Source organism: Peromyscus leucopus, chromosome 1 (genome assembly GCF_004664715.2).
Source record: "Peromyscus leucopus breed LL Stock chromosome 1, UCI_PerLeu_2.1, whole genome shotgun sequence".
Taxonomy (NCBI): Eukaryota; Metazoa; Chordata; class Mammalia; order Rodentia; family Cricetidae; genus Peromyscus; species Peromyscus leucopus.
Genome location: NC_051063.1, coordinates 121,992,228 through 122,020,166, shown reverse-complemented (window position 1 = coordinate 122,020,166; position 27,939 = coordinate 121,992,228). Strand labels below are relative to the sequence as shown.

The following is a 27,939-nucleotide window of genomic DNA, read 5'->3' as shown; positions in this document are numbered from 1 at the left end:
AGATGATCATCGTGCCTTTCCAGTTGACAAACGGAGAAATTATCTCAAGGGTACTGAGTACCTTGTTTTAGGTCTCACAAATCATGAATAGCTAGAACGGTTTGGCTTCAGCTCTGTGTGCTCAGACACTCTCCCAAACTATCCTGAAAGGACATCTGAGTGAGCACGAGGTGAAACATACCCGAGATTTAGAGCTGCGGGGCTGGAACAGAAGTGGAAGCAGAGATGGGTATGGCCGCCTCAACCAACCTGCCCCTGTTTCTCCCGGGGGGAGCCCAGCTTCGTGAGTCCTTACCCAGCATGCAAATCAAGATCGCCTGCACAGTTTGTCCCTTCTTAGACTCCTCAGCTCTGCCCTACAATTTTACAGTTTCATGGGGGTGATTCAGGGGACCAGGTATACCACCAGACTTCCCAGGTGATTGTTAACGCACCTCTGGCTAACTCTTCTGCTTTTCAGCCCCGTTTTCACCACTCAAGACAACTGATACACATTTCTTCTTGCCAGACTCTTCATTTCTTCAATGCCACATTCAGGCAGAAAAGAAGAGGCACAGCAGGATTTTGTGGAACATCTGAGTTTTTTAGTAGATGTCACATATCACAGCCTTCCCCAATACCTCCCACCACTGCTCCCCCACTCCCTGACCCCGCCCCCAGTCCTCACTTACTGCCTGCTGTTCAGGTTGCCATGGAGGTAAGCATCAACTCACATTGGACTAGCTAGACACACTGCTGGTTGCCTCACCCTTGTGAGGTAAAGGCATTTTAAGCCAGTAAATAAATTTGTCTTCAGGTTCAGAGCACACTGGCACAGAGGCCAGATACTCAGCAATGCTTGCCCTTCGGCTCAGGGGCGGCGAGAGGCTGTGTGGCTCCAGGCAGGGTACCGAGGAATCCATTTCCGGCTTGCGGCTGGTTGCTCTCACGGAATCAAATCCTTGCTGTATCCCTCTTCCCTTTGATGCTCTGGGCTTCTTACTATTCCTTTTCTTGCGTTAGCTCCTTGGCTCACTTCATCTCTCCCTCTCCATTCATGGAAAGGAGCCTGGAAACCTCCCGCAGGCAGCTTTAAAATACCGGCGCCCACATGCTGACTCTCGGGTACAGCACAGCCAGCCTCAGCACCACAGAGAGAGCGCGCCAAACTCGACATAGATTCCATCACTGGAGTTCTGAAAAGCTGTCCGCCTCTGCTCTTCACAGTGTGACAGAGAGTGCCACCTTTAGTCTAAGCCATGCCAGATGGTGTGGTCGTGTGGGGTCAGTACAGTACCAAGCACCATGTTCTTTCAGATGACAAACACTTTCATACCTGTTAGTGCTTTGTAAAGGCAAGCATGTTGTTTGCAGTTTTATGGGGTATAACTATTATGAACACCAGTATCTATTCAGATATCATTCTTCCTGAAAAAAGAAACTCGTGTATTCCTTTGAATGGTATGTATGTTGTGTTTGTGTGTGGGAGCCATGTGCATGTATGTGTGTGTGTGTATTTAGGTAATAGAAAGAAAATATAGACGAGGGGTGTCTCAGCGTTTCTATTGCCGTGATAAAGCACCAGGACCAAAAGCCACTTATGGAGGATGGAGTGTATTTCATCTTAACAATTATTAAGCCATAATTCATCACTGAGGAAAGTCAGACTCAAGGCAGGAACCTGGAAGCAGGAGCTGATACAGAGGGCGTGGAGGAATGCTCCTCGCTTGCTTTCTGGATCTGCTTTCTAAAATGACTCAGGACCACCTGCTTTAGGATGGCACCACCCACAGTGATCTGGCCCCTCCCACACTAATCATTAATAAAGAAAATGCTCTACAGACTTGCCTACAGGCTATCTTGCAGAGGCATTTTCTCCATTAAGAGTCCCTCTTGCCAGATGTCTAGGTCTATGCCAAGTTGACAAGACCAACCAGCACCCGGTTAAAGAAAAGTAACATGAAAACACTTGAACAAAAGGGCATTTAGCAAAAACAAGTCCAACCAACAGAAAAGATCTCTCTCACACATACACACAGATACAGTTACACACACACACACACACACACACACACACATACACACACACACACACACCAGGTATAGGAAAGTGGAGATGTTGCTAACATGAGGGTCCTTGGAATATCTTTTCCTTGTGTTATCTTGGAATATTTATTAAAACATGAAATAATAAAGATATATACGTTGACATAGTTCCAGTAGGACTTATTAGTGAAAATAAGTGATTTGATATAGATTACAGTGTGGGGGGAGCTGCAGTTGATGCTTATTGAATCCTTAATATTATGAAGACAATATTTTTCCTATATATCTTTTTTTTTTTCAACAAAGTCTCATGTATCTGAGAATGATTTACACTCCTGACCCTCTCGCCTCCAAAACGCTGGGGTTATAAGTGTGCACCACCACACCCAGGTCTGTTTCCTGTGTCTCTTGTGACTTAGCAAAGCCATGATCCACAACAGGAAACTAGAGACTGAAAAAAAAACAAAATAAGAGGGAACAGCTGGGTTTGAGAATCGTGTGTGTGTGTGTGTGTGTGTGTGTGTGTGTGTGTGTGTGTGTGTAAACCAGTGGCTACAAACTCAATCTTAAGTCTGTGTAGTGACTGTAAAATCGAAGAGGATGCCATAAGGAACATCCGTAGTGAACCCACTGGTACACACCGTAAGCTGGGCTCTCGGAAGAAGAGTTAAGGGTGGAGTTTATGGTCCAAACCCTGGATCTCCAGTTGAGGAGCGCCATGATGTTGGGCAAAACATTGAAACGTGAACAAATTCAGTGTTCTTTGATGCAGAGATAGATTCCCTCTAGAACAAACGTGGTGACTTGTCGGAGTTACTTAGCGTGGCGCCCGGGGCACCGCGCATGCTCAGCCTCCCCCTGCCTCCAGTGCCACCAGGTTCTTTGAGGGACCTTTTGCAAACACTGTTGGTTGAGCGCTGACGGCAGCCTCTCAGAGCAAATGTTCTTACCATTGCACAGGTGGAATTGAGGCAGTGAGGGTAAGCAACTTGCCCTGGGCCGCACGCCAAGTTTAGTCCGAGCTGCTGCTGTCCCAGCCCATGTTGCTGGGCTCCAGAGTCTGGGTTTATAACCTCCCTACATTGCCTCTCTGTATAGTTTGCAGAGTAAAAATGATGCAGATCCCACCTAAAGAATGAGAAGAAAAGCCCTGGAAGATGGAGCAGCCATTGGCAGGATCAAGGATATCACAGGACAAATTTCAATGAGAAGGTTTGGGAAGAATTCCAAAATAATCAGTGTCCCGCAGGAACCATTGGCCGCCATCACCACCTCCAAATCTGAGTGTTCCCAGATGTGGGCTTCTTGCCATCGATATGATGGTTTGGAACACAGAAGAGGCCTCTGGTTGGTGGGATCCACTTCAGCCACTGGATGGTGCCACGATGGGATGGGTAGGATTTGATGGTGCCTCAGCCTTGGTTGGCATCTCCGTCTGGGCACCATGGTGGGAGGTTTCCAGAGGCTTTATTGAGACTGTTCTTATTTTTCCAATACTAGCCCTTGTTTCAGCCCAACCCAAGTTCTAGGCTAGCACCAGGCCCAGGGGGAGTTTGCCAGGAGGCCTAGAAGTTGCCCATCCTAACAGGCAGGACAAGGAAACCCTGGGAAGCAAGGCAAAATGAACCAGAATGAACAGCTTGTAGGTAAAAAGCAGCAAAAGCAAATGCATTATAGCCATGAATGATCTAAAATTTGTGAATCAAGGGCCACCACGTCGTCTGTCCAACTAGCAGTGTATAAACCTCAGTACTATGGTTTGAATCTCAACTGCTCCCCGCCACCCCTCCCAGAGTACACTGTGCTTGGTCACCAGCCTCTGGCTGTAGCTACTGCGAGAGAGAGGCATCTTTAGGAGGTGGAGCCTAGTGGAGGAGGTTAGGAGTTACGTCAACAAATCTGCTTTTTTCTTTCTCCCTCCTTTCTTGAGACAGAATCTCACTGTGTAGTGTGGGCTAGCCTCACACTTGTGGCCATCATGCTGGTTCAGCTCCACTATTGCTGAGATTACAGGCACATACCACGTGCCTCGCTCATGCTGGGCCCTGCTATCAAAAAGGATACTGGGGCCCTGGGATGGTCTCCCCCTCCCGGCTTCCCAGCTGCCAACAGTTGAGCAGTTTCATTCCACTGTGCACTCAGTACTATGAGGTACCTCACCACAGGTCCAAACAACGGGGCTGTGAGCTGGAACCTCCAAATCCAGAAGCCAAAATACAGCTGTTCTGACTACAGGTATTCCCTACAGAGACAGAAAGCTAACATACGCAGGCCTATATGAAGAAATGTACTTTATGTATGGTCTATGACTAGAAACCCCTGATTGCGAAGCTAGACCTGATGGCATGGTCCAATAATCCCTGCTGCTCGGGAGGCTGAGGCAGGAAGATTGCAAGTTCTAAGCTAGTCTTGGGTACAGCATGAGTTCAAAGCCAGCCCTGGTAACTTAGTGAGAGCTTGTCTCGGAATCTAAAGAGGAAGACTGGAGATCTAGCTGAGTGGTAGACGAGAGCGCATTTCCCCAAATGTGAAGACCCTCAGTTCAATTTCCAGGACTGAAAAAGATGTAAATAAATTGAAGAGATAAAAAGTGATTGTATTCTAGGTTCCAAAGAGTATCAGAAAAAAAAAAAAATTCCAATAAAACCCAGAAACCATCAGCAGAGGCCTCGCCCTGCAGCTGCTCCAGTTCCCCACGCCCCTCCCGCTGCAGAGGCACAGGCTGCCTTCCTTTCCAAGGCTAATTAATCCCTCCATCTGGACTCTGGACTCCAGCCCCTCCGTTTCCTCAGAGACCTCACTCCACCCCTCAGGCTCTGCTTTATCTCCCCTCCCTTTCCCACCAGGGCTTCCCGGGACCAGGTCTCTCCCATCCTGAAAGTGTAATTTTTAAGATGTGTGTATGCGTATAGGTCCACACGTGCATATCAAAATATACGAGTGCATAATTTTATGTTTATATGAAATGTGTTTTCATCATTTATTTCTCTTATGACTCGATCAAGAAAATTCTTTTAAACGCACCGGTCTCTATTCCCACCCAAATCCTTTACCGACCTCTGCTGCCGAGTGTTTGAGAGATTGTTTACGTAGGCCGCCTCTGCTTTTTCATCATTGTTCATTCTACAGAGCAGAGCCTCCGAGACAGCCTGCTCCTCCGCACGGACAGGCTTTTCTGAAACTCATCAACCATCCCCTGACAGCCCCACCTCAAGGCACTTTAGGTCCTCTAGGCAATACCTGAGGCCTCTGCCTCCCGCCCCCCAATGCTTCAGCCTCACAGGGTTCATACATCAGAGCCAGACTGTGGCACTCGATACAAGTCATTGAAGACACAGTGCTCAGCATTTGTGATCACACCAAGCCTCCCCTTCTGCCCTGTGTAACCTTGAGTTTGCCCTTGCTATAGGCCCCATGGGGTGTCACGGTACAGCGTCCTCAGCAGCACTGGGGGCTGCCGGACAAGCAGGTCCTCTGGTTCCAACCTGGGACCGGATCACTGAAGGTGAACAGGAACCTGCAGCAGGCTTCCTGGTGAATCATACATAGGATGAAATGGTGTGTGTGTGTGTGTGTGTGTGTGTGTGTGTGTGTGTGTGTGTGTGTGTGAGAGAGAGAGAGAGAGAGAGAGAGAAAGAGAGAGAGAGAGAGAGAGATGAAAGTAGAAAGGGAACAGAGAGGAAGGGCAAGGTCTTAAGGGAGGAGAGATGGGATGAGAAGGTCCATGAGAGCATCCAGTTTTCCCAGAACCATTTCTTGAAGACACTTTTTTACCAATGTATATTTTTGTCAAACAAACAAACAACAAAAGCAGGCAGCTGTGTGGGTTTAATTCTGGGTTTTCTTTTCTGTTCCCCTAATCCATGTGTCTGTGTGCTAACTTTTTAATGTGCCAGGGACTGAGACAGACAGACTGGTCCCTGAAGCAAAGGATTCTGGTTTGGAAGAAGCACTTGGATTTCAGGGTGGAATTACTTTCCCTAGAATCTGAAGATGTCAAGCTCTGCAGAAGGGTCCCCTTTTAGGATGCCCCTGCCTCCGCCCTGTTCCAAACCTCTCTGGCTGCCTTTGCAGTCCACTGTGAGGGCAGAGTGGGAGGCTCAGGAACCATCCCCTCCACCCCCTGCCCGGAGTAAACTGTCAGGGCCTCTGGCCTGCACAGCTTCACATGACAGTGTGGCAGTGGTGTGACACACTCCTCAAAGATACTACAGCCTACATTTGTAGTGACACTATTCACTCTGACTGGTCTGCTACAGTAGCGTGTTTTTTTTTTTTTTTTTTTTTTTTTTTTTTACTCAAAGGAAGTTTTTGTTTTGTGTGTTCAAAAATATGTTTTTTTGTTTTGTTTTGTTTTGTTTTGTTTTCGAGACAGGGTTTCTTTGTGCAGCCTTGCGCCTTTCCTGGAACTCACTTTGTAGACCAGGCTGGCCTCGAACTCATAGAGATCCGCCTACCTCTGCCTCCTGAGTGCTGGGATTAAAGGCATGCGCCACCACCGCCCGGCCAAAAATATGTTTTAAAGCTGTTTTCATTATATATAATTTGCTACGTGTTTGCTCATAAAGTCAAGACTGTCCTGGCCAAGAAAACAAAAATAGTCAACAGGCAATGTGAGCAATCATAGTCTAAGAAACTACAGGGTGATCACATTGGTGGGTCCTTCTTGGCAGGAGTTGGAAGGGAGGTTGACTCCACCCTCCCCTGCCAGCCTCCCCCCTGCCCCCAGTCAGTACAGGGCACACCCAGACACCAGCTTCTCAGCAAAAGGAGAACTATTACTCCAGAGGGACAAGGCGGTGGGGAGGCTTGACAAAGGCAGACAGCAAGCAGGTGTTGGTTTTTAATAATTTATATGTTTATTTTATGTGCATTGGTGTTTTGTCTGCATGTATGTCTGTGTGAGGGTGTCAGATCCCCTGGAACTGGAGTTACAGACGGGGGTGAGCTGCCATGTGGGTGCTGGGAATTGAACCCTGGTCCTCTGGAAGAGCAGCCAGTGCTCTTAACTGCTGAGCCATCTCTCCAGCCCCCAACAGATGTTTCTGCAGGAGTGGGTTTTTAAGGAGAAAAGGGGGAGTCTGCACTAGGGTGAGTAGATAAATGCTGATTGAACGTGTTGGACAAATAAAGAATTTTGATTGTTGGGCCTTGGTGTTTTATCTCCAGAATGAGTCAGTAGCCAAATAAGGGGAAGGACTTTGGGGGAAGCTTAGAACGTAATCTAACTGTTTTTAGAAAAGGAGAGGGGAAGGGGAAGGACAAAACCTGTCAGACATGCCAGGTTGCCGAGCTCGGGCCTGCTACAGCCCTTCAAAGGTGAAGTGTTTGAGTATATGCAATATAGATCAACAATGTATAGTATAAAGTTGGCGTGCTTTCACCCACCAATCCCAACCACGTCTGCTCTTTAGCAGTTCCCTCTATCACAGCTGTTTGCTGTGCATGTGTGTCCAACACCTGCGTGATGCATTGTGAGCCTTCCATACAAACAAGTGCTTAGAGAGTCGTGCCCAATCAGGCCACATAAAGTTTTTCTTCAGCTGTGGAGATGGTTCAGCACTTAAATGTTTGCCCTTCGAGCAAAAAGAGCAGATCTTGGATCCCCAAACCCCATGTAAGTGTCAGGTTGCTATGGTCACACACCTGTCATTTCATCATCACAAGGCCAGAAGGGGAATCCCCGGAGCAAGCTGGCTAGCAAGCGCTAGGCTTGATTGAGAGACCCTGCCTCAAAGAATAAAGAACCACCTAGGAAGACTCCTGATGTCAACCTTGAGTCTCCATGTGCCCATGTACACATGTGGGCGTCGCCACACTTGCAGAGATGGTTATACACATTCACATCACACACACATACATATGGGTAGAGGGAAAAAAATGTTCCCACTTTCTTTTATTTACTGAGTTTTAATCTGTTGATTCTCTTAATTTTTCAATATAAGTAGAACTTGCTAACTAATATACTAATAATACAGTAACTAATGTAGTGACTGTAGATCTTGTACGTGGGCTCAATATTGATGCTGCATTTGCACCATAAGCCGCATTTGTCCATTGTTCACCACTTTAGTTGTAGGTACACAAAGTAAGCTGTCAGCACTGCATGAACCAGATGTGCTGAAGCATATTTTGACTCATGCATGGACCAGTCCTTTCCTTCAGTGTATTTAGTTTTTAAAATCTTTTTGCTCTTTTTGTTTTTTTTAATGTGGAAAACATTTTCTATGGTATTGCCTTTTTAAAGTTTTTTTAGTTTTAGTTGTCCCACAGAATGTTCAATGTTCTAGATGTGTCTGATTATTTTCTCTAGTCTCTCTCTCTCTCTTTCTCTCTCTCTCTCTCTCTCTCTCTCTCTCTCTCTCTCTCTCTCTCTCTCTTCCTCTCTCTCTCTCTTCCTCTCTCTCTCTCTCTCTCTCTCTCTCTCTCTCTCTCTCTCTCTCTCTCTCTCTCTCTCTGTGTGTGTGTGTGTGTGTGTGTGTGTGTGTTGAGATATGTTTCCAACAGGCAACCAGGTAGTTGACAGCTTTGTTCTAACCTTCACTATCTGCTTCAGGGTTAACAGATGAGAGCTCAAGACCTTTGCAGGCTTTTCTGGGTAAGCATGCATCCCTACATACATATGGCCACCCTATATACATATGGCTGCCCTGCATACATACGACACCCTACATACAATAACCGCCCTACATGCATATGGCCACCCACTCCCAGGAGTATATTGGACGTGGTTTTCCAGCTCTTCCACTGAGGGTTTTTGGTAGTTGCCAGTGACCTCATATAGCCTTGATATTAAACAAAAACTTCTGATTGTTTTGGTCAAATTCCCATGGGGAGGCGAGTCGCACTGGGCAAGCTCACAGGTCAGGTTCAGGCGGCTGAGTGAGTGGGGTCTTCCAGGCAACGACCACACAAGCCAAGTAATGACCACTGGGAATTGGGCTTTTAAGGAGCTCCAAAGCCATTCCAAGTCTTGCAGGGTCTGGCAAGCTGCTGGCCCTCACTCAGGTTAAGGGCTTTTTATAAAGGTTACTGTGATGGTGGAGAACAGGGAAGATAGAAAGAAATAAGTTGATATCCCAGTCTTTGCTGCTCTTACCCTATGTTTTTCTTGAGTAATTACTGCCCAGACCTTTGCAAGCCCTTGGTTAATTTCCAGGGCGTGAAATGCTGCTTACTACAATGTTTGCTCATCATCTGCTCTGTAGAAGTTCTTACTCCATTGTTTGTTTGTTGCTGTTTTTTTTTTTTATTTTTTATTTTATTTCTTCAAATTAGTTGTCAAATAAGGCCAGGAGTTTCCTTTGGTCTCTTTGGAATCTGTTTTTCTTTTTTTCTTTTAGTTTTTTGAGACAGGGTCTCACTATGTAGCCCTAGATGTCCTGGAACTCACTATGTAGACCAGGCTAGCCTTGAACTCAGAGAAATCCGCCTGCCTTTGCCTCTGCCTCCCAAGTGAGTGCTGAGCTTAAAGGCCTGTCCCGCTATGCCTGGCTTTGCTCTTTTCTTCTTTCCTCTTGACATTTACTTGAAGAGAATTGTCATTTGTCATCTAGTCTCTGTTCTCCACGATGCATTTCAATACCGACTCAACACAGCCATTGCTCCCTCTGTTTGTGTCCTGTTTGCATGAAATCGGGACTCCCCCTAAAACCCTGTTCTTGTCTGCTGGGGTGAGAGTTCCTTAGCGCTGATGTCTGGAGTTCCTAACGAATCATGTCAGGAAGCTTGCCGTGACTTCTTTCTGGAGGCTCTTTGGTTGCTGAAGATCTGTCATACGACACATTCTGCCTATTCTTCATTTATATGCTCACACACTCCCATAAGAGAGACATCCCTCCATCAACTGTCTGGTTCTATGCAGTGTGGTTTGTATGGAAAGGCCTGACACATGCTTTTCTCTGTTTACCGATTTTGGAAACAAAAACTGGTTCTGAGCATGCGCTGCATGTAGCTTACAGTACTTTCCCAGTATCACTTGAACTCACTGCTCTCAATGTATTTTGTGTGACTCGCTCTACTGCCGTCATTATTTTTATTAATGTTTAGATTGTCTCGTTGCTGCCAACCTGAGGACCCTTGGACTTAGCCCCATGTCCTTTCGCCCCAACTCCAATTGTCTTTAAGAGATTCCTTGAGTTCTCAAAGTTGCTGTGCAATGATGATATAGTGTTTATCTTTTGATCAAACTGTGATTGGCTCTCTAAAGAGCCTCATTCTTTGTAGTGGGAAGTTGTGTCTGTAGGCACAGCATGATGCCAAGCATGCTCACTGCTATTGAATTTACTTCTGCTATGCGTGTGTGTATGCCTAGCAGTCTTTCTTGGACCTCCAGCCCCCAAATCCTGACATGGAGACTTATTATTAGTTATGAGTGCTCAGCCTTAGTTTAGGCTTGTTTCTGGCTAGCTTTTTTTAAACTAAAATTAACCTGTTTCTCTTCATCTACATGTTGCCTGGGGCTTTTTACCTTTCCTTCGTTCTGTATGTCTTACTTCATGTCTGTCTGTCTGGTCCCAGGTGTCTCCCTTTCTTTCTCTCCCATTCTCTCTTCTCCCTCAAGCCTAGATTCCTCCTCCTACTTATTCTCTCTGCCTACCAGCCCCCCCCATCCCTCCTCTGCCTAGCTATTGGCCATTCAGCTTTTTATTAAACCAATCAGGTGCCTTAGGCAGACAAGGTAAAACAGCAACACATCTTTACATAGTTAAACAAATGCAGCACAAACAAATGCAACACATCTTTACACAGTGAAAATAATATTCTGCAACACATAATGCTGTGCAATAGCATAATATGCACTATATTTGCATAATGTATATCACATAGCATTAGATACATAAAATATCTTTAAATATGTAATTAGAAAATGAAATTTTTGAAAGCCATCTTGTAATATCAGAATATCTCTTGAACTTAATTTTTTTCTTTTATGGCTACAGTGTTTTAAGATCTTTTTTCCCAGATTCCATTGACAAGAATCTACAGGAAAAATAATGGTGATGATGATGTTTGTTTTTCCCTCTGGAAATAATTTTAGCTATTTACCATTGAGTCTGCCATGGCCCTAATGTTCTTTACCAAACGGAGGATAATTCTTCTATTCCTGGTGTTAATAAGACTGGTATGAGCAATGTATGCAGAATTTTAGAAAATGCTTTCTATCTATAGAGATGATTTTAAGCCAGCCTATGCTCCTCTGGTTACCTAGTATATTAATAGCTTGTGTGTGTGTGTGTGTGTGTGTGTGTACAGTTCTTTTGATAGAATTCAGGGATTATTTGCTATGTATTATTCAATATTTTTATCTGTAACTTTAATCAAATGGGCTCATATGCATCCGTTTCTGGGCTGCTTTTATTTTGATGAGGGTTTCAGAGTTTCTGGACTGCAATTTATTTTGGTGAGGGTTTCAGAGTTTCTGGGCTGCCTTTTATTTTGGTGAGGGTTTCAGAGTTTCTGGGCTGCCTTTTATTTTGGTGAGGGTTTCAGAGTTGCTTTGACCCTGAACTTGTCACTGACACCTCTCATTCTTTCTGTCATCTGAGATGGAACTTTTTGCTGAACATTTTTCTAAAACTCTCCCAGCCAAACTCTTGACCCTTGTCTTTTTTGCTGTTACCCATTGTTTCAGCTTTGACCTATCCAATTTAAATCTTAGACTTAATTAAAAGTATGTATCAGACTTATAGTCTATAAAAAGCACATTTTACTACAGAAAAATCAGAAAGCGTGAACTCATGTTCTCTACGCCCACCCCCCAGTTCTCAGTCTCTCTCAGAGGTGATCACCACCAGCAGCTGGGTGTGAGCTCCCCATCACCTTTGGAGGACAGAGGAACTGAAATGCTTTGCTGTTACTCACTAATGAGCAACCACACAATCCTCTGCCTCACACTCATATGTGTACACTCTCATCTTCCCACTCACACATTGTATAGTGTAACATGTGCATGTAATATAGTGTTGTATGTATTGCTGCAGCTTACACATACATGAGAATGCAATACGGAAACACACAGTTCTAGTATGAGGTTATACGGTATGAATTTTTAAAATTATGATTTATATATATGTATATATATACATATATATATCTTGAAAGTGACTGTTTTAACCATTTTGTGTGTGTGTCAGGGGAATCATACACATGTGGGTGTGTCAGGGGAATCATGCACATGCGGGTGTGTTAGGGGAATCATACACAGGTGCGTGCTCATGCATGTGAAGGTCAGCGATAACTTCAGGTACCATCCACCTCTTTTGAGCCAGTCTCTCATTGGCCTAGAGCTCACCAATAGGCTGTACTGCCTAACCACTGAACCCCAGGGGTTCTCCTGTCTCTGCTTCCCCAGTTCTTGGATTATAAGCATATGCCACCATGCCTGGTGCTTTCTGTGTGGGTGCTGAGGATTGAACTTAGGTTCCTCATGCTTGCAAGGACCTAACTGAACCATCCCTCACGTCCACGTGACCAGCATTTTAGTCGTTTTAAGCGTATGGTTCAGGGGAACCATCGTCATCACCTGTCTCTAGAATGTCCTTTACCCACTTAGAAAACCTCCCCATTTCCCTCTTCCCCTCCCCACACCTGAGTAACCTACTTTCTGCTTGTGTGGACTTGGCTGTGTGTCCTTTTACCATTGTTCTGTTTCACTTAGCATAGTTTCTTCCTGACTGAGCCTTGTGAGAGCCTGTGTCAGAATTTGCTTTACCTGCGGGTACAGCATAGGTGTGATTATGTGGCCGGCCACTTGCCTCCACCTTTCGGCTGCTGTAGACAGTGCTGCTGTGACTGTGGATGTGCAAACTCTTGTGTGAGTTGAGTCCTTGCTCTCAGTTCTGACAGGCATCTACCCAGAGGCGGAACCACTGGTTACATGGTCTACCCAGAGGCGGAACCACTGGTTACATGGTTGCTCAACGTTCTGAGGAACTGCCCGGGTTTTAACCCAATGGCTCACACCCATGGGTCTTCAGCACATGAGTTTTGATTATATTTGTCTTGTGCACTTTTCTAGGAGAAGAAAATGTGATTGCTGTTCCTTTGGGCAGTCGAAGCGTGAGAATTACCGTGAAAGGACCTGCCCGTCTCTGTAAGTAGAATTTCAACTTAGCATGTTACAAAATTTCCTGAAAGCAACATCAGACAAACAAATAAAAACCCACTTCCTTGTTTATGATGGGGATTTCTATCCTGTATACGCAACCAGTCTGTGTCTCTAGGAAATATTTTAAATACATTTTGAATTGGAATAGAATTACATCACTTTGCCCCCTCTCTTTTGTCTACCCAGCCCTTCCCAGATGCTCTCCCTCAAACCCTTCCTGTGTTCTCTCCCACTCTTTCTTCTTGGATTATTAATGGTGTGTGTGTGTATGCGCACACACGCACACATGCTATAAATTGTTCTTGTACTTTTAGGTGGAAAGGATGTAAATTTGAGCTTAATCTCCCCATGAGAGAGAAAATCAAATTGTATGCAAAAGTGTACAAGGATTCAAGGATCTTCTAGAGATGCCAGAAGTTTGGGACTAAAAGAAAAAAAATAAAACAATTAAATAAAGACCTCATCAATGACCTTTGACCTGGAAGGACAAGCTTTGCTGCTGATTTATCATGACTTCCAGTCCAGGTGTTAGTGAAAGCTGGTGAAGGATTTGTGGGATATGGAGAGTAGCTAAAGAAGCGCAAGAGAGGTCTTTCTATGCCAATGTCAGATGGCATCGCTTACCGTAGGAGTGTTTGGTGTCTTAGTATGTCCAGAAGCTGGAAGTGTCATGGGTTTTCTCCCTGTCTGCCATGGTGTCCTTATAGCCTCAGGCTTTCTTAGTTGTGTCCAGAAGATAGTAAGTCTCAGATAGGCTGGACTCTGAGCTTGAAGAAGTGTGTTGGGTTTAAAGGCCTATTTTTATTATTTTAAATTATGTGTATGTGTAGGGGATGTGTGTGTATGAGTGCAGGTCCCCAAGGAGGCCAGTGGCACCCAAACCTCTGGAGCAGGAGTTGCAGGAAGTTGTGAGCTGCCCAGCATGGCTGCCGGGAGGTCCTTAGCAAGAGCAGTCCATTCTCTGAACCACTGAGCCATCTCTCCACCCCGCTGATTGAATTTGGCTAGCTCTGCAATATAGAACAAGAGACACTCCCATGAAGCCACACAGTCAAGGTCACTGAGTCAAAATACTGTGTAGTTGCTTTTTTAGGCCACCACCATAGAATAGTTTTTTTTTTTTAATCATAAGAATTTCTCAGGGCTAGAAGAGTCTCACAGTTTGGGTAGTATGTATGCTTGCTTCCCCATCCAGAACTAATATTTTACCCACAAATATCCTGAGAAACGTTTTCAACAAAGTGGTTATGTGCAAACATTTCAAGTTATCATCACACTAAACTCTTTGCGTTTGTGTACACAGGTGTGTGAGTGTGTGAGTGGGGGGGGGGGCAGTATGCGTACATGATCACGTAGGGTGAGAATGCATGTTGAAGCCAGAGTTGGATGTCAGAGGTCATCCTCAATCACTCCCCACCTCATTCTTTGAGACAAGATCTCTCACTGAACCTGGAGTTCACCAATTGGCTTACCTGGCTGGCAGCAAGCTCCACAGATCCAGCGTCTGCCTCTCTCTGCTAGATTTACAGGCACTTGCTGCTGTACCTGTTTGGTTTGTTTTCTTGTGGCTGCTGGGAATCCACCTCAGGTCACTCTGATTATACAGCAGACAGTTTACTGACCGAGCTATCTCCCCACAATAAGCTCTTAAGGAGAAATTCTCTAGCCCCGTATGATTGACATTAGTGAAGCAAGACTTTTCTTGATGTGAAGCATCAGAACGTTTTAGAGACCCATTTTCTAATGGCTTGAAAGTCTTCAGCACTCTTCTTCCTTGTAAATTAAAATATGACACTTAGAAACTAGCAAAAATCATCCCAATTGAATTCTGTGAATCATCTATCTCAATAATAAAATCGTGAGAAATCATTTGGACTAAAAACTATAAAAAAGTGCCAAGCATGTTGATGCACACCTGTAATCCCAGAGTTTAGGAGATGGAGTCAGGAAGATTGGGTGTTCAAGGCCAGCCTTGGCTATGTGAGAATCTATCTCAAAAAAATCCCCCCAATCCATACATATTTACATAAATAAATAATAAATAAGTAAAGTGCTGAATATCCATAGCAACATTAGGCCTGCTAGTCTTCAAATGAGAACAATGCAGATATCCATCAATTGTTGAATTAATAAACTCTTCAGGACACATGTGGGATATTATTTGGTGATAAAAAGGGATGATATTCTGATGAATGCTACAATGTAGGTAGATGATCCTTGAAAATATTGACTGAGCAAAAGAAGCCAATTTCAAAAAGCCACACGTCACCTGATTCCATAAGATGCAATACCTACACAGAGAAAGCTATAGAGACAAAAAATAAAAAAATAAAAAAAATAGATGGTTGGTTTCCTGGGTACAGATGAGATTTTATTTGGGATTGGCAAAAACCATTGCAGTCTTATCCTGTTGTAAAAAGGCTGAGGATGATAAGATAACATGTTTTGTGTTGGGAGCGGGAAATTAGCGGAATAATAGTGTGAGGCTTTGGGTTCAACACCCAGTCCTGGGAAGGCAGGCCAACAGGCCACAAAGAAGGAAAGCAGCTGGGCGGGACTCTCTGGCCTGACAGTCCGACGGTAACAATCGTTTAAAATGCAGTTTTAGTATGTTGCCCTAATAACACTGAAGGTGGCTCCCCAAGTTCACTTGCGGAAGACTGTGGTGTTGTCTTGAGAAAAGGTCTCACTCTGTCGTCCAGGTGGTCCTGGAACTACCCATGTAGCCCAGGCTGGCTTGTAGCCCAGGCTGACTCTGGACTTGGTTTGCCAGTGTCAGCCACTATGCCCAGCTTTAAGAGACTTTTTTTTTAAGGCATAAAAACAGAATGTGCATTCAGTAAGCAGAACAAGTACGGACAAACACCCCGGGGGGAGCCTTGTTTTCACGAGCCTGGGCGGGCAGATGAAGCCTGGCTTTGTACTGGAGACTGGCACTCTTCTGGAGACCAGGGTTCAGAAACGCTCCCTCCTCTCCAAGTGACAGATCTATTGCTTGGAGTTTTCCCCTTCTGAAGCCCCACGGGCAGCTCTGGAAGCCTTTCTGAAAGCCACCCGTCTCTGCTGGCTGCCTTGCAAAGGACTTAGTTTACATGTCTGAACTTCACAGTACAGAAGGGGTTTTGTTTTCTTGTTTTATATAACCATTTTTTTAAAAAAGCTGTATTTCTGAAATCAAGCTTATTTTGCAGTAATAAATCATTCTTTTAAGGCCCATCGTAACTACAACCTTCCAAATGGCTGCAGGATTGAAAACTGGGAATGCTGGGTACTGTTAATTTCAAGTCCCTTTGTTGTGGGATGGAATTTCATTATAGAAAGTCCATCTTACAATATGCCTAGAGCTGTTTAGATCCTGAATTTCTAGCGTGTTCTAATCTTAGCCACATTATTGTAGGGAACCCACAGCCCCAGATTTTCCAGTCATGCATCCCTCCCCAGATGCAAGCAATAAGAAAGTCCATGCAAAAGCAGTATAATTAGAGCAAAACCTTGGCGCTAAATATGTTGGACACAGCTGGGAAGATGACTCAGAAGGTCAAGCTTCTTGCTGCCAAGCCTAACCACCTGAGCTCAGTCCCCAGGACCTATGTGATAGGACGAGAGAGTCACCACACCAGTGCCACCCCAATAAATAAGTCAATGTAATTTTAAAAACAGTAAAGGTCTGGAGAGATGTCTCAATGTCTAAGAGTGCTGACTGCTCTAAGTTTGATGCCCGGCACTCACATGGTGCCTCCCGTCTGCCTCGAAGTCCAGCTCCAGGGCATACATCCAGTGCCCTCTTCTGGCTACTGTGGGAACTGCACTCATGTAGTCAACAGTCACACAAACATACACACACACACACACACACACACACACACACATTTAAAAAATTCTTTCAAAATACAAAATAATAATAAACCAAATTTTCTATTAACAATAACCCGAAAGGCCAAGATGCCATAGGTTGAAACTTCTGCCAACTGGAAAAATACAATTTTCCCACAAGTCCTGGCTGCTGAGCATGAATAGAACTGTGGCACTATCCCTAATGACCAAAGGAAAGCAATGCTGAGCCAGACGGGTACACATTGCAGACATGCATCTGCTGTAGGCACACGCTTGGTGCTGTGGCTATCGATAAGCCCTCATGTATAGTCACCTAAAAGCCACCTTAAGAGTGTTCCACTGACCTCCATAGTCTAAACAAATCTCTTGGTCACTTGGCTCTGCCTCTTTCCAAAGGAACTGCAGCTGATTGTTTTCAGTGTCAGCCCTTCAGTCAGAAACAGCTGGAGGCATTCGTTATCTTTAAAGCCATTGTTTCTTTCCCTCCCTTCTGCCCTCCCTCCCTCCCTCCCTTCTTTATTTCCCTTCCCTCCCTCCCTCCCTCCCTCCCTTCCTCCCTCCCTCCCTCCCTTCCTTCTTTTAGTACAGATTAAAATATTTAAAGTTGTCCTTATAGAGGCTGGAGAGTTGGCTCGACAGTTAAACTTACTACTCTTGCAGAAGACTTGAGTTCGGTTCAGTGCCCACACTGCGACTCACACTCTCTTATAACTCTGGTTCCAGGGGATCTGATGTCTCCTTCTAACCTTCACAGGCCACCCGCATGCACTTGGTTCATATACTGTCATGTGGGCTCACATACAGATGCATGCATATAAAATGAATATCATATTAAAATGTATAATTATAAATGAGCTGCAAAGATCTGGGCACAGAAGAAGGCTCCAGTTCCTGATGGCACTTCCTATTGTGTGAGGCTGCTGGTCCTACTTGCTCACTCTCCATACCCCCACCCCACCCCACTGTGGAGACCTGAGGGGAGAAATTAGCCGGCCCTTGGACAGTAGAATACAGACGCATATCCTCTTCCTTAATAGTGGTGGGATGGTTATGGATTTCCAGGGCCGTCCACCTTGCCACCCATTGTAGATGCCACAGAGGCCTCTGTAGGAACTCAGAACTAAAGCATTCTCCCCTGGAGCTCTCCTAGGCATCCAAATCAAACTAATAGAAAGTCTACACTGTGGCTTAGGGGGTGGGTGTCTTTCCTTGCTCCCAGATCACTCTGCAGATTCCCACATTCTCTTTCATGTTGCTGAGATCCTGGGAAACATGGAAAGCTGTTCTTCAGCACTGCGGAAAAACAGCAGCTGCCCCAACACAGCACACATTTCACCATCAGTTCCTGGTTTGCCTATTGTGCCAGATTCGCATGGACTAGAGGAGAGAAGACTACACAGGACAGCTATGTACAGATTTCCATGAATTTATACTTACTTAAGAAGGAATAATACTTGAAAGCAAAATTGAGCTTCTTTCTTCTGAATGGGTAGTAAGAGACATGGCTTTTAGATACCTCATAAAAAAGCATAAACTAAGAAAACTTTTCTCTTTATTCTGTGGTAGAAATGATTCCAAGAACTTAAGTAGACCTATTTGGGCCCCTCCAAAAAAAAATCCTTGCTAGCCCCTAAAACGTTCACATATCTATTCTGCCAATATGAATCAATGCCATCAACTGAGTAGATAGTTCTATATTTTTTGATCACACATACTGATGTTGCACTTAGTAAAAATGTCATTTGAAACCAAATGTCTTTAGGATGGTTCTCATATTTAAATTTTCTTTTTAAATTTTCAGTTATTGAGTCAAAAACACTTCAAGGAAACAGAGGAGAACACAGCTTCAACAGCCCCGGGGTTTTTGTTGTAGAAAACACAACGATTGAGTTTCAGAAGGGTGCTGACAGACAAACCTTCAAGATTCCTGGGCCCCTGATGGCTGATTTCATCTTCAAGGTAGATGGACCATCTTCAGACCATCCCATTTAAACATAGCAAGGGAATTCATACAGAGTGCGTATCTGTGTTTCCATCTGAACAGGTCATTCCCAAGAACTGTTCTTCTCGCTCCAGTAGAGACTCTCAGGGTTAAGAATCAATCTTCACTCTTACAGAGGGAGTATAATTTCATATTCATCACCCCCATGTGCCCTGCTCAGTTTAAATCCACAGATAATTCGGTGGAGATGGGTAATGGCTAAGCACAGCATCATGGGGAAGAAAAGGAGAGGGCAGGGGTCATCCCTAGGCTTCCTCTGATAGGGCTGTCCCTGCTGTCCTCAGCCCTGTGTGTGTTGTACTGCAGCAGCTGATTCAAGATCAGGGTCACATTTGATGAAGAGCCCTGCTCTAGCATCCTTTCAGACTGTGTCTCCCCAGAGCCCTGAGCCTACTTCTCTCTCCAGGTAGAGTCGAGTCATCTTCCCTTGTATAAAAGAATTAAGTGTAGAGACCAATCTATTTCTAAAGCAACACAAGTTAAAACTAACCTGGTGTATGAGAAAATTTCCGAGGAATGAAAGAACAAACGATAATCCATTGAATGAGTTCACCCACCATTTCCAGAAAAATCGTCCAAAATTTAGTAGAAGGGCAAAAATTACCTTGATTGCCAATTATACCTTTATGAAGGGAAATGATATTAATTACTTTTATAGTTGCTATAAGAAAATCCCTGACAAAAACAACTTAGGAAGGAAATAAGGGTTTATTTGGACTCACAGTAAGTTCATCATGGCGGGAAGTCATGGCGGCAAGTCATGGCGGCAGGGTCATGTGGTAGCTGACCACATCTGCAGTCAGGAAGTAGAGAGATATGAATGCCAGTGCTCAGCGAGCCTTTCCTTTGTAACTAATCAGGACCCACATCCGGGTGGGTCTTCCTATCTCAACCTGGCCGAGAAATTTCTTCCCAGGCTTCCAGAGGCTTGTCTCCTAGTTGAGTTTTGATCCTTTGATATTAATCATCACACAAAAACCCATGAAACTTCAAAAAAAAACTATACTATTTGTTTTCAACACATTAATTTGACAAAGGATGTTTTATGGAGACATTGGTGGTGCTACCAGAGAGACATGTAGAGGTTTGATTAAACCTGTGAACTGATCTTCATCCCTAGGGTCCTACTTCAGCCTACAGTGTGATCAGCCAAGGGGGAGCCTGCACAGCTCTGCTCTGTGTGGGAACATCCCTTGGCTGGGGTCCTACATTGTGTGCTTGTGTGTGTAGTGAAGGGAGCTGAGCAGAAGCATGCAGTCACCCCTCCCTGCTTCCTGCCTGTGGATGTGATGTGACCAGCGGCTTCAAACTGCGTCCTCCTTGTCTTGCCCAGTGTGACAGATGGCACTCTGGAACTGTGATCCAGGACAAACCCTTGCTCCCTGAAGTCCCTTTTGTCCATGTTTCATCACAGCGGTAGGAACAAAAACTAAGACAATGATCAATGCTGGAAAATGAAGAGGTTTTTTTTTTTTAATATAAAAATATCAGTTGTTAATTTTTTTCTGCCCTTAAAGTGGAAGGGAGCTGATGAGCAGCTGGCTTGTTCTATGTCAAGGAGGTTGTGGCTTCACTTTCTTGTTTGTGGTAGTCTACACTCTCCCCAGTCGCATCCTTCACATTGCATTAAAGGAACAGATGTCTACTGCCATTCACCCTGCTCCAAGTGTCTTTATCATCTGCCTGGCTTCCATGGGTATCTGTCACTTCTGTGCGAGATCCTGAAAACACCAACCCCAAGTTCTCAGATAGTCACATTGACCAGAGATCTGGACGGGGCCATGATGATCGTCTCTTCTCTCTCTGAGCTCTTACTACAGCATGGATTCTATGCTTTCCGTGTAGTGCTCCTGTTTGGCTCTCTCTCACACACATGGACACAGTACTTTTTTCTTTTAATTGCTCAGAGAACCAATATTCTCATTGAGTCAGTACAGAGGGCTCTGGCCAAGCAAGAGATGATGATTGAGTCGGGGAGCTATCCACAGAGATTAGTATTTCAGGATAGTGGTTATAGTATCACCACAGACAGCACTTGAAGGGACCCTGTTGATTCTTTGTACACGATCACACATACTCATGAGCTATATATTGCTTGGTGTGTGGGTGCATGTGTGTGCTCATGCATGCAGAAGCTGGAAGTCCACCTGGGCTGTTGTGTGTGGGTGCATGTGTGTGCTCATGCATGCAGAAGCTGGAAGTCCACCTGGCTGCTGCTCCTTAGGAGCTGTCTACCTTGTGTTTTAAGACAATCTCTCATTGCAATCCAGGTTCACTGATTAGGCTAGGCTGTCAGTCCTGTGAACCCAGAGGTTCTCCTGTCCTGCCTCTCCAATGCTGGGATTACAGGTGTGTACCGGCTTTTGCTTTAAATACAGGCACTGGGTATCAGACTCAGGTCCTTGTATGGAGGGCATTCTACCAACTGAGCTACGTCCCCAGCCAACAAACCATTTCTATGAGCTATGTATATGTGCATGGACCATCGTGTGTGTGTGTGTGTGTGTGTGTGTGTGTGTGTGTGTGTGTGTGTACCTTTGTAATACTGAGGAACACATCAGAAAGTGAAACTACAGTAACCATTGCAGAGGGGACATGTTTGGGGAAAGCGGCCTCAGGTGCATTTATCATATGTGATTCTTAAAGTCATTTTTAATGCTAGGAATCCACACATCACTTGCACAAATAAAGATGATTTCTGACGTTCGTAACCGGATGGACACTTTCCTCCTAACAGAGTGTGACTTGACAGCACACAGTCTGCACTATGATTTTGCAGTCTCCTCATCCCCTGTCTCCGAACCCTGGCTCTTTAAGACTGAGTAAACAGCTCTGGATTTCAGCTTCAGTGTCTGGAGGGCTTCGGGGCCCTCAAGACTGGAAGGGTTGTTTAAAAACATAGTTATCAGAGCGGGTGTTACACACAGCTGACTGTGTATAAACAGAATGTCATTTCCGTGCCTACAGCCATTTTCTTCCACGGCTGTGGAGGGCTTGGTGGGAGAGGACCTGGCAAAGTTGGAGACACTTAAAATGAAGTAAGAATGACTCTGATGTTGTTTTTCTCTGGCTTGGGAGCTTGTCCAAATACTGTGGGTTTCTAGGAAATATTCTTTTCCATCAGTTACTTTTTTTTCCCCCGTTCAGAACAGTGTGGTATAGCCCAGCTGTGCTGTGGCTGAGGTAAGGAACTCTGTCTGCTTACATCCATCTCTTTCTGGACCATCACACGATCAAGCAACACCTGGACTTTGCTCAGAGGGAGGGGTAAGCGTCCACCTGGGGTTCCTGATGATGGTCCCCTGCATTACACTGTACCCCTTCCCATCTCACTCAGTGAGGAACATCTGGTATAAAAATGGCTTCCACCTAAAACAGAGCTCTGAGGCAGGGGGGCCCAGGCCACCTCCTCTATGCTACTGCCAGCACAGTTGAGGGTGTTCTGGGCTAAGTTTGTCTTCATAGTTTATGTCATAGATTTTTATAAACACGGGGCTTTTACTAAACGAACTGTTGAAAACTATCGTAATTTTACATGTAACGTATGCTTCACCAGGAGAAAAGAAAAATTCTGGTTTTTATTCTTTAAGAGACCCTATTTTCAGAGCTAGATTGTCCCTGGGAACTATGCTTTTCTTTGTTTCTGTGAGCTTCTCACTGTATAATCTTGTTTTCCTGAACAACACACACTTTCTCATGGTGGCTCCTGTCCCATCTCCGTGGCAATGGGGTGATTTACCCTGGAGCATAGGATTCTGCTCCTGCAATATGTGTACCTGGCCACCAGTGGGCAGTAGATACTCTTGGCCAAGTCGCTGTTTGGGGCAGTATCTAATTGCCTGTTTTCCTTTCTGTCATGGCCTCACAGTGTGGTGGCAGCAGCAGTGAAATCCAGATATTTCCAGGTGCTTTAGAACACTCTGTGTGTGTGTGTGTGTGTGACAGAGAGAGAGAGAGAGAGAGAGAGAGAGAGAGAGAGAGAGAGAGAGAGAGAGAGAGAGAGAGAGAGAGCATGTATGTTAGGGCCAGTACCTTCCTAGGGTTTCTGAGGGTGCAGTAACAGAATACCACAGATGGAGTGTGTGCACGAGAGGAGACTCTCTTACAGTTCTGGAGGTGTAATGTGTAAAGCAAAGGTGTGGGTGGGATTGGCTCTTTCTGAGGGGTGAGAAGGAGGACCCGCTTCATGTTCCTCTTTCCTCCTTCATCATCACTCAGGAAGCCGTGTTATCCCCCCCACACACACCCACACACCCTCAGCCGCCACCACCACCAAGCATACCTGCCTCCATAGCCGGCCCTTTCCATAAGAACACAGGGACACTGGGCTCAGGCCCAGTCTGAAAACCTCCTATCAACAACATGGCATCTGCAGAGAGCCGGTCTCCAAGTCAGATCACAGTCTGAGGTTCTGTGGGCTAGGACTTCAGTTTTGTTTCTTGGGGGACACAGGTCAACCAGAAACAGCGGCAAGAAGGAAGGAATTTCAATTATTTCATCACGCCCCTCAATCTATAGCCCATCCCCCCACACACACACCTTTGCTGCTGATCACAAAGGTAGAGCCTTGCGAAGAGCCTCACCTGCTCCTCTGATGTGGCCTGCTGAGGTACATTTCTTCATGAAAGCGGCTCAGCAAGGGCATGCTAGTTCATGTCTGTAATCAGGTGGCTGAGGCAGGAGGATCACAAATTTGGGGCTAGCCTAGGCTACATAGTGAGATTTGTCTCGAATTGATAAATCTGGAGTCAGTAAGATGGCTGGGCAGGTAAAGAGGCATGCTTGCCACCAAGCCTGACAACCTGAATCCAATTTCTGGAACCCACTAGCTCCTTTTGTGGTCACACAAGTGCCGAGGCACAAGTGTGCTCACGCATATACACACGAGTGTGCTCACGCATATACACACGAGTGTGCTCACACATATACACACGAGTGTGCTCACACATATACACACGAGTGTGCTCACACATATATGCACTTATACACCAGTAAATAAATGTCAAATAAATCTGTTGGAGAATTTTCTCCTCGTTACGAAAATTCACTGCTAAGTTATATATGTAAATATTTACAGACTATGATTATTTTATACTAAAATCTATTTCCGTAGATGATTTTAGAAGTTATTTCAAAGTGGCCAAGTCTGTAGCTGATGTGACTTGATCGTCTTCCTGATCAAGCAGGGGAGTGACTGTACTGCTGTAAGGGACTCTGAGCATGTCTCACTGGTCATTCTGTATAATAGTCACTGTTGTCAGGGGAGCTGTCTGCCCCTGGGGACTTAAAAGCAACATTCAGGTGGGTGAGCTAGTGACCAGGGCTACTGTCAACAGAAATGCAAAGAGAAAGCATTAGCATTAGAGTGTGACTCCCAAGGGTTATTATTTTTTTTGCTAGTTTAGTTTGAAATTTTGATTTGAAAGTTAGGTTTGATGGAGAGAGATATTTCTGAATGAATTTAATTCCCATAGCATTTCAAGGACAGAGACGAGGACTAAATCATGGTTCTTCTTCTGTGAAATAGTGAGAGTACACCTTCCCCAGGCTAGGCTGAGCTGTGAGCTGTACAAACCTGTCCAGCCCTCTCTCCCCTGCCTCTGTGGGTGTAGGAAGGGGTTTGCCAAAAGGGCAGGTGGGAGGGGACGGACAGACAGACTGTGATGGCGGGGTCATGGGGGAGGGGACGGACAGACAGACTGTGATGGCAGAGTCATGGGGGAGGGGACGGACAGACAGACAGACCGTGATGGCAGAGTCATGGGGGAGGGGATGGACAGACAGACTGTGATGGCAGAGTCATGGGGGAGGGGACGGACAGACAGACTGTGATGGCAGGGTCATGGGGAGGGACGGACAGACAGACTGTGATGGCAGGGTCATGGGGGAGGGACGGACAGACAGACTGTGATGGCAGAGTCATGGGGGAGGGGACGGACAGACTGTGATGGCAGAGTCATGGGGGAGGGGACGGACAGACGGACTGTGATGACAGAGTCACGGGGGAGGGGACGGACAGACGGACTGTGATGACAGGCTCAGCTGGGAGGGGGCGGACAGACAGACTGTGATGGCGGAGTCAGGTGGGAGGGGGTGGACAGACGGACTGTGATGGCAGAGTCAGGTGGGAGGGGACGGACAGACAGACTGTGATGGCAGAGTCATGGGGGAGGGGACGGACAGACAGACTGTGATGGCGGGGTCAGGTGGGAGGGGACAGACAGACGGACTGTGATGGCAGAGTCAGCTGGGAGGGGGTGGATAGAGAGACCGTAATAGCAGGCCTTTCCACGGAAGGGCAGCAGGCTGGCATCAAGGAGAGCCAAAGGCAGGAAAGGGCTTTTATTATATTCCTGATGTAGAACCTCAAAATGAAAATGCCCGTTAGCATGGCCGCCTCCGTCAGCAACAACCCAGGAACTCCACCTCAGAATGAAACATCTGGTCATGAAGTGGTCAGTCTCAGCGGGGCCCAGGTAGAAGCCCTGTGTCTCCCAGGTGCTTTGGACAATGTCTAGAAAATAATTTGTATAAGGACCCCGCCACCCCCAGGCACCCAGATCCCCTGATGGCTGAGTCTGTTCTCTACATTTGCAGATTTTCTCTGCATCTCTTCTCAGGTACCTCAATTCCTCCCTGCAGCATGCACAACAAGCTCACACTTGTTGGAGGAAAACAGATGGGTTGAGTCATTTAAAAAAAATATCATGTAATTAAAAAGAGTGTACTTGGATAGTTTTATCAAAACTTATTCCTACAAAGATCTTATTAAATGGAATGTCTGTCTACAAAGAAATATTGCTCATTTTTATTATTTCTTTTTGACATATGAAGTAGATTTTAATAATCATGTTTTTTATCAAGTTGGTATTTTCGACTTAATGATAACAGATTCATGGGGTCATTTGAGCTGTTTGTTTGTTTGTTTTTTATTTTTACTTTTTGAGAAAGGGTTTCTCTGTGTCCCCTTGGCTGTCCTGGAATTTGCTTTGTACACCAGGCTGCCCTCAAACTCAGAGATCTGCCTGCCTCTGCCTCCGGAGTGCTGGGATTAAAGGCGTGCGCCACCACCATGGGCTTGAGTTGTTTTTTTTTTTTTTAATTTTTATTACATTTTAATTTCTCGTCTGTGGAGGGAGGCCACAAGTGGGGACATGTGGAGGGCAGAGGACAGGTGGCATGAGCTAGCTCTCTCCTTCCGCTGTGTGGGTCCTGGGGATGGACCCAGGCTTCCAGATTTGTCATCTGCTGGCTGACCCACCGCCACTCCCCCATGCCAGCTTCTTTGGTGAGGAGCCAGCGCTCTCTAGGGGGCTCACTGTTCTGTGTTCTGTTTGTTTGTTTGCTTACTGTGTGGCTACAAGTGGTCTTTAATTCCCCACCCTTCCGCGGTCACCTCTCAGCTGCTCCCTTTTGGGTCACAGCCCCAGCACCTCCTCAACCTCACAGCCATCTAAGAGACTGGCTAACACTTGCTCCCTGCTGCCCTGATATTTTCAGTTTGAAGTATGGTGGAGGCGTCCAGGGGATTGAGTGAGTATAGAAATCCTAGGGAACCATGGCCCTGGGGAGCATTTTTTTTTTTATTACCATGTTTCTCTTAAGATATAAAATCCATTTTCTCTGCTTGTTACAACAACAGCCAAAACAAAACCAAGAAACTAACAACGTAACACAAAGCTTATCTCAGGCGCTCTTAATCTACGTCATTCAGTTCCGCCCCTGTTGGGCAGATCTATCTACTTAGGATGGGGGAGGGGCGTGGCTTAAATAGGGAAGGCAGCAGCTTCAAGTTCATTCACATATACCCTGCTCCTTAGTTCCTCCAGTGGGGATACATGGCGGTTGGTGGTACCTGATGTGCTTCTCAAGGCCCTCTCTTCTCCCCCGGCTGGGAAGAGTTCCTGAAGGGAGGACCAGAGCAGTTGATGAGGAGCAGACTAAATGGAGGCAGGTGGAGAGTTGTCACCTCTCCTTGAGTCCTCCATGCATTTTCTAGTGACATGGAACTCAGAGTTATCAGATGGGAATGACCTTGCAGAGAGAGTCGTGAATCTGAAGACTGGGGGAGAAGCACACACTGTTTTCTTGAAGAAGTGGAGAGTGACAGGCTATGGAAAAAATGGTGTGGTTCCTTGAAGCCCCTGGTGTCTATTAGGGGTTAGTAGGCATGGGATTTTTAGGTAAGCGTGTGCCTAAGCATCTCGGAGCATGCTTGTAATATCATTAGTTTAGAGGCAGAGGCAGGAGGATTGAGAGTTTGAGGCTAATTTGGACCATAGTGTAAGTTCCAAAGCAGTCTGGGCTATAGAATAAGACGTGTCAAAAGAGAATAGAGCAGAGCAGAGCAGAGCAGGGCAGGGCAGGGCGGAGCGGAACAGAACAGAACAGAATAGAATAGAATAGAATTTATTGATTCCTTGTCTAAATTTTTGTTTTGCTCTACTCATCCAGACAGTATCTCTGATGTGTCTAGACACTAATATTTAGTTGTGCTGGTCAACTTTTTTTCTTAGTTTCACTTTTCTTTCTGCTTATATACATTTTTACCTTTGTTATTTTCTTTTACAGGTTTATTTTTATGTTGTGTCTTGAGTTTCTAGAGCTGATTTTCTTTTTCCTGAGACAAGGATTCTCTCTGTAGCCATGGCTGTCCTGGAACTCACTCTGTAGAACAGGTTGGGCTTGAACTCAGAGAGATCTGCCTGTGCCTTCCAAGTGCTGGAATTGAAAACATAGAACTGAATTCTTAATTCACCTCATGTTCAGAGCTTCCTCCACTGTTGCTTTTCCTATATAGGTCTTAACTTGTTGGCAGTGTGGCACATCCATCCTTACTGCCTGTTTACAATGTGGCATGCCCATCTTTACCATCTGTTGGCAGTGTGGCATGCCCATCTTTCTACCTGTTTGTGGTGGGACAGACCCTTGGTGCTGTTTGTGTCCAAGATAAGAAATCTTTGCCTTG

General features: G+C 45.5%; 1 protein-coding gene across 3 annotated transcripts in view; it reads left to right on the top strand.

Moving 5' to 3' along the window:
- Adamtsl3 (ADAMTS like 3) overlaps positions 1–27,939 on the top strand; it is a 294,249-nt gene that overhangs the window by 150,777 nt on the left and 115,533 nt on the right. For all 3 annotated transcript variants that reach the window (XR_005089681.1, XM_028873809.2, XM_028873810.2), the window contains exons 8-9: positions 13,046–13,120; positions 18,771–18,928. Coding sequence is in view for 2 of the 3 variants with exons in the window: in XM_028873809.2 (XP_028729642.1) it covers positions 13,046–13,120; positions 18,771–18,928 (233 nt within the window). In the remaining variant the exon portion in view is untranslated. The remainder of the gene's footprint in view (positions 1–13,045; positions 13,121–18,770; positions 18,929–27,939) is intronic.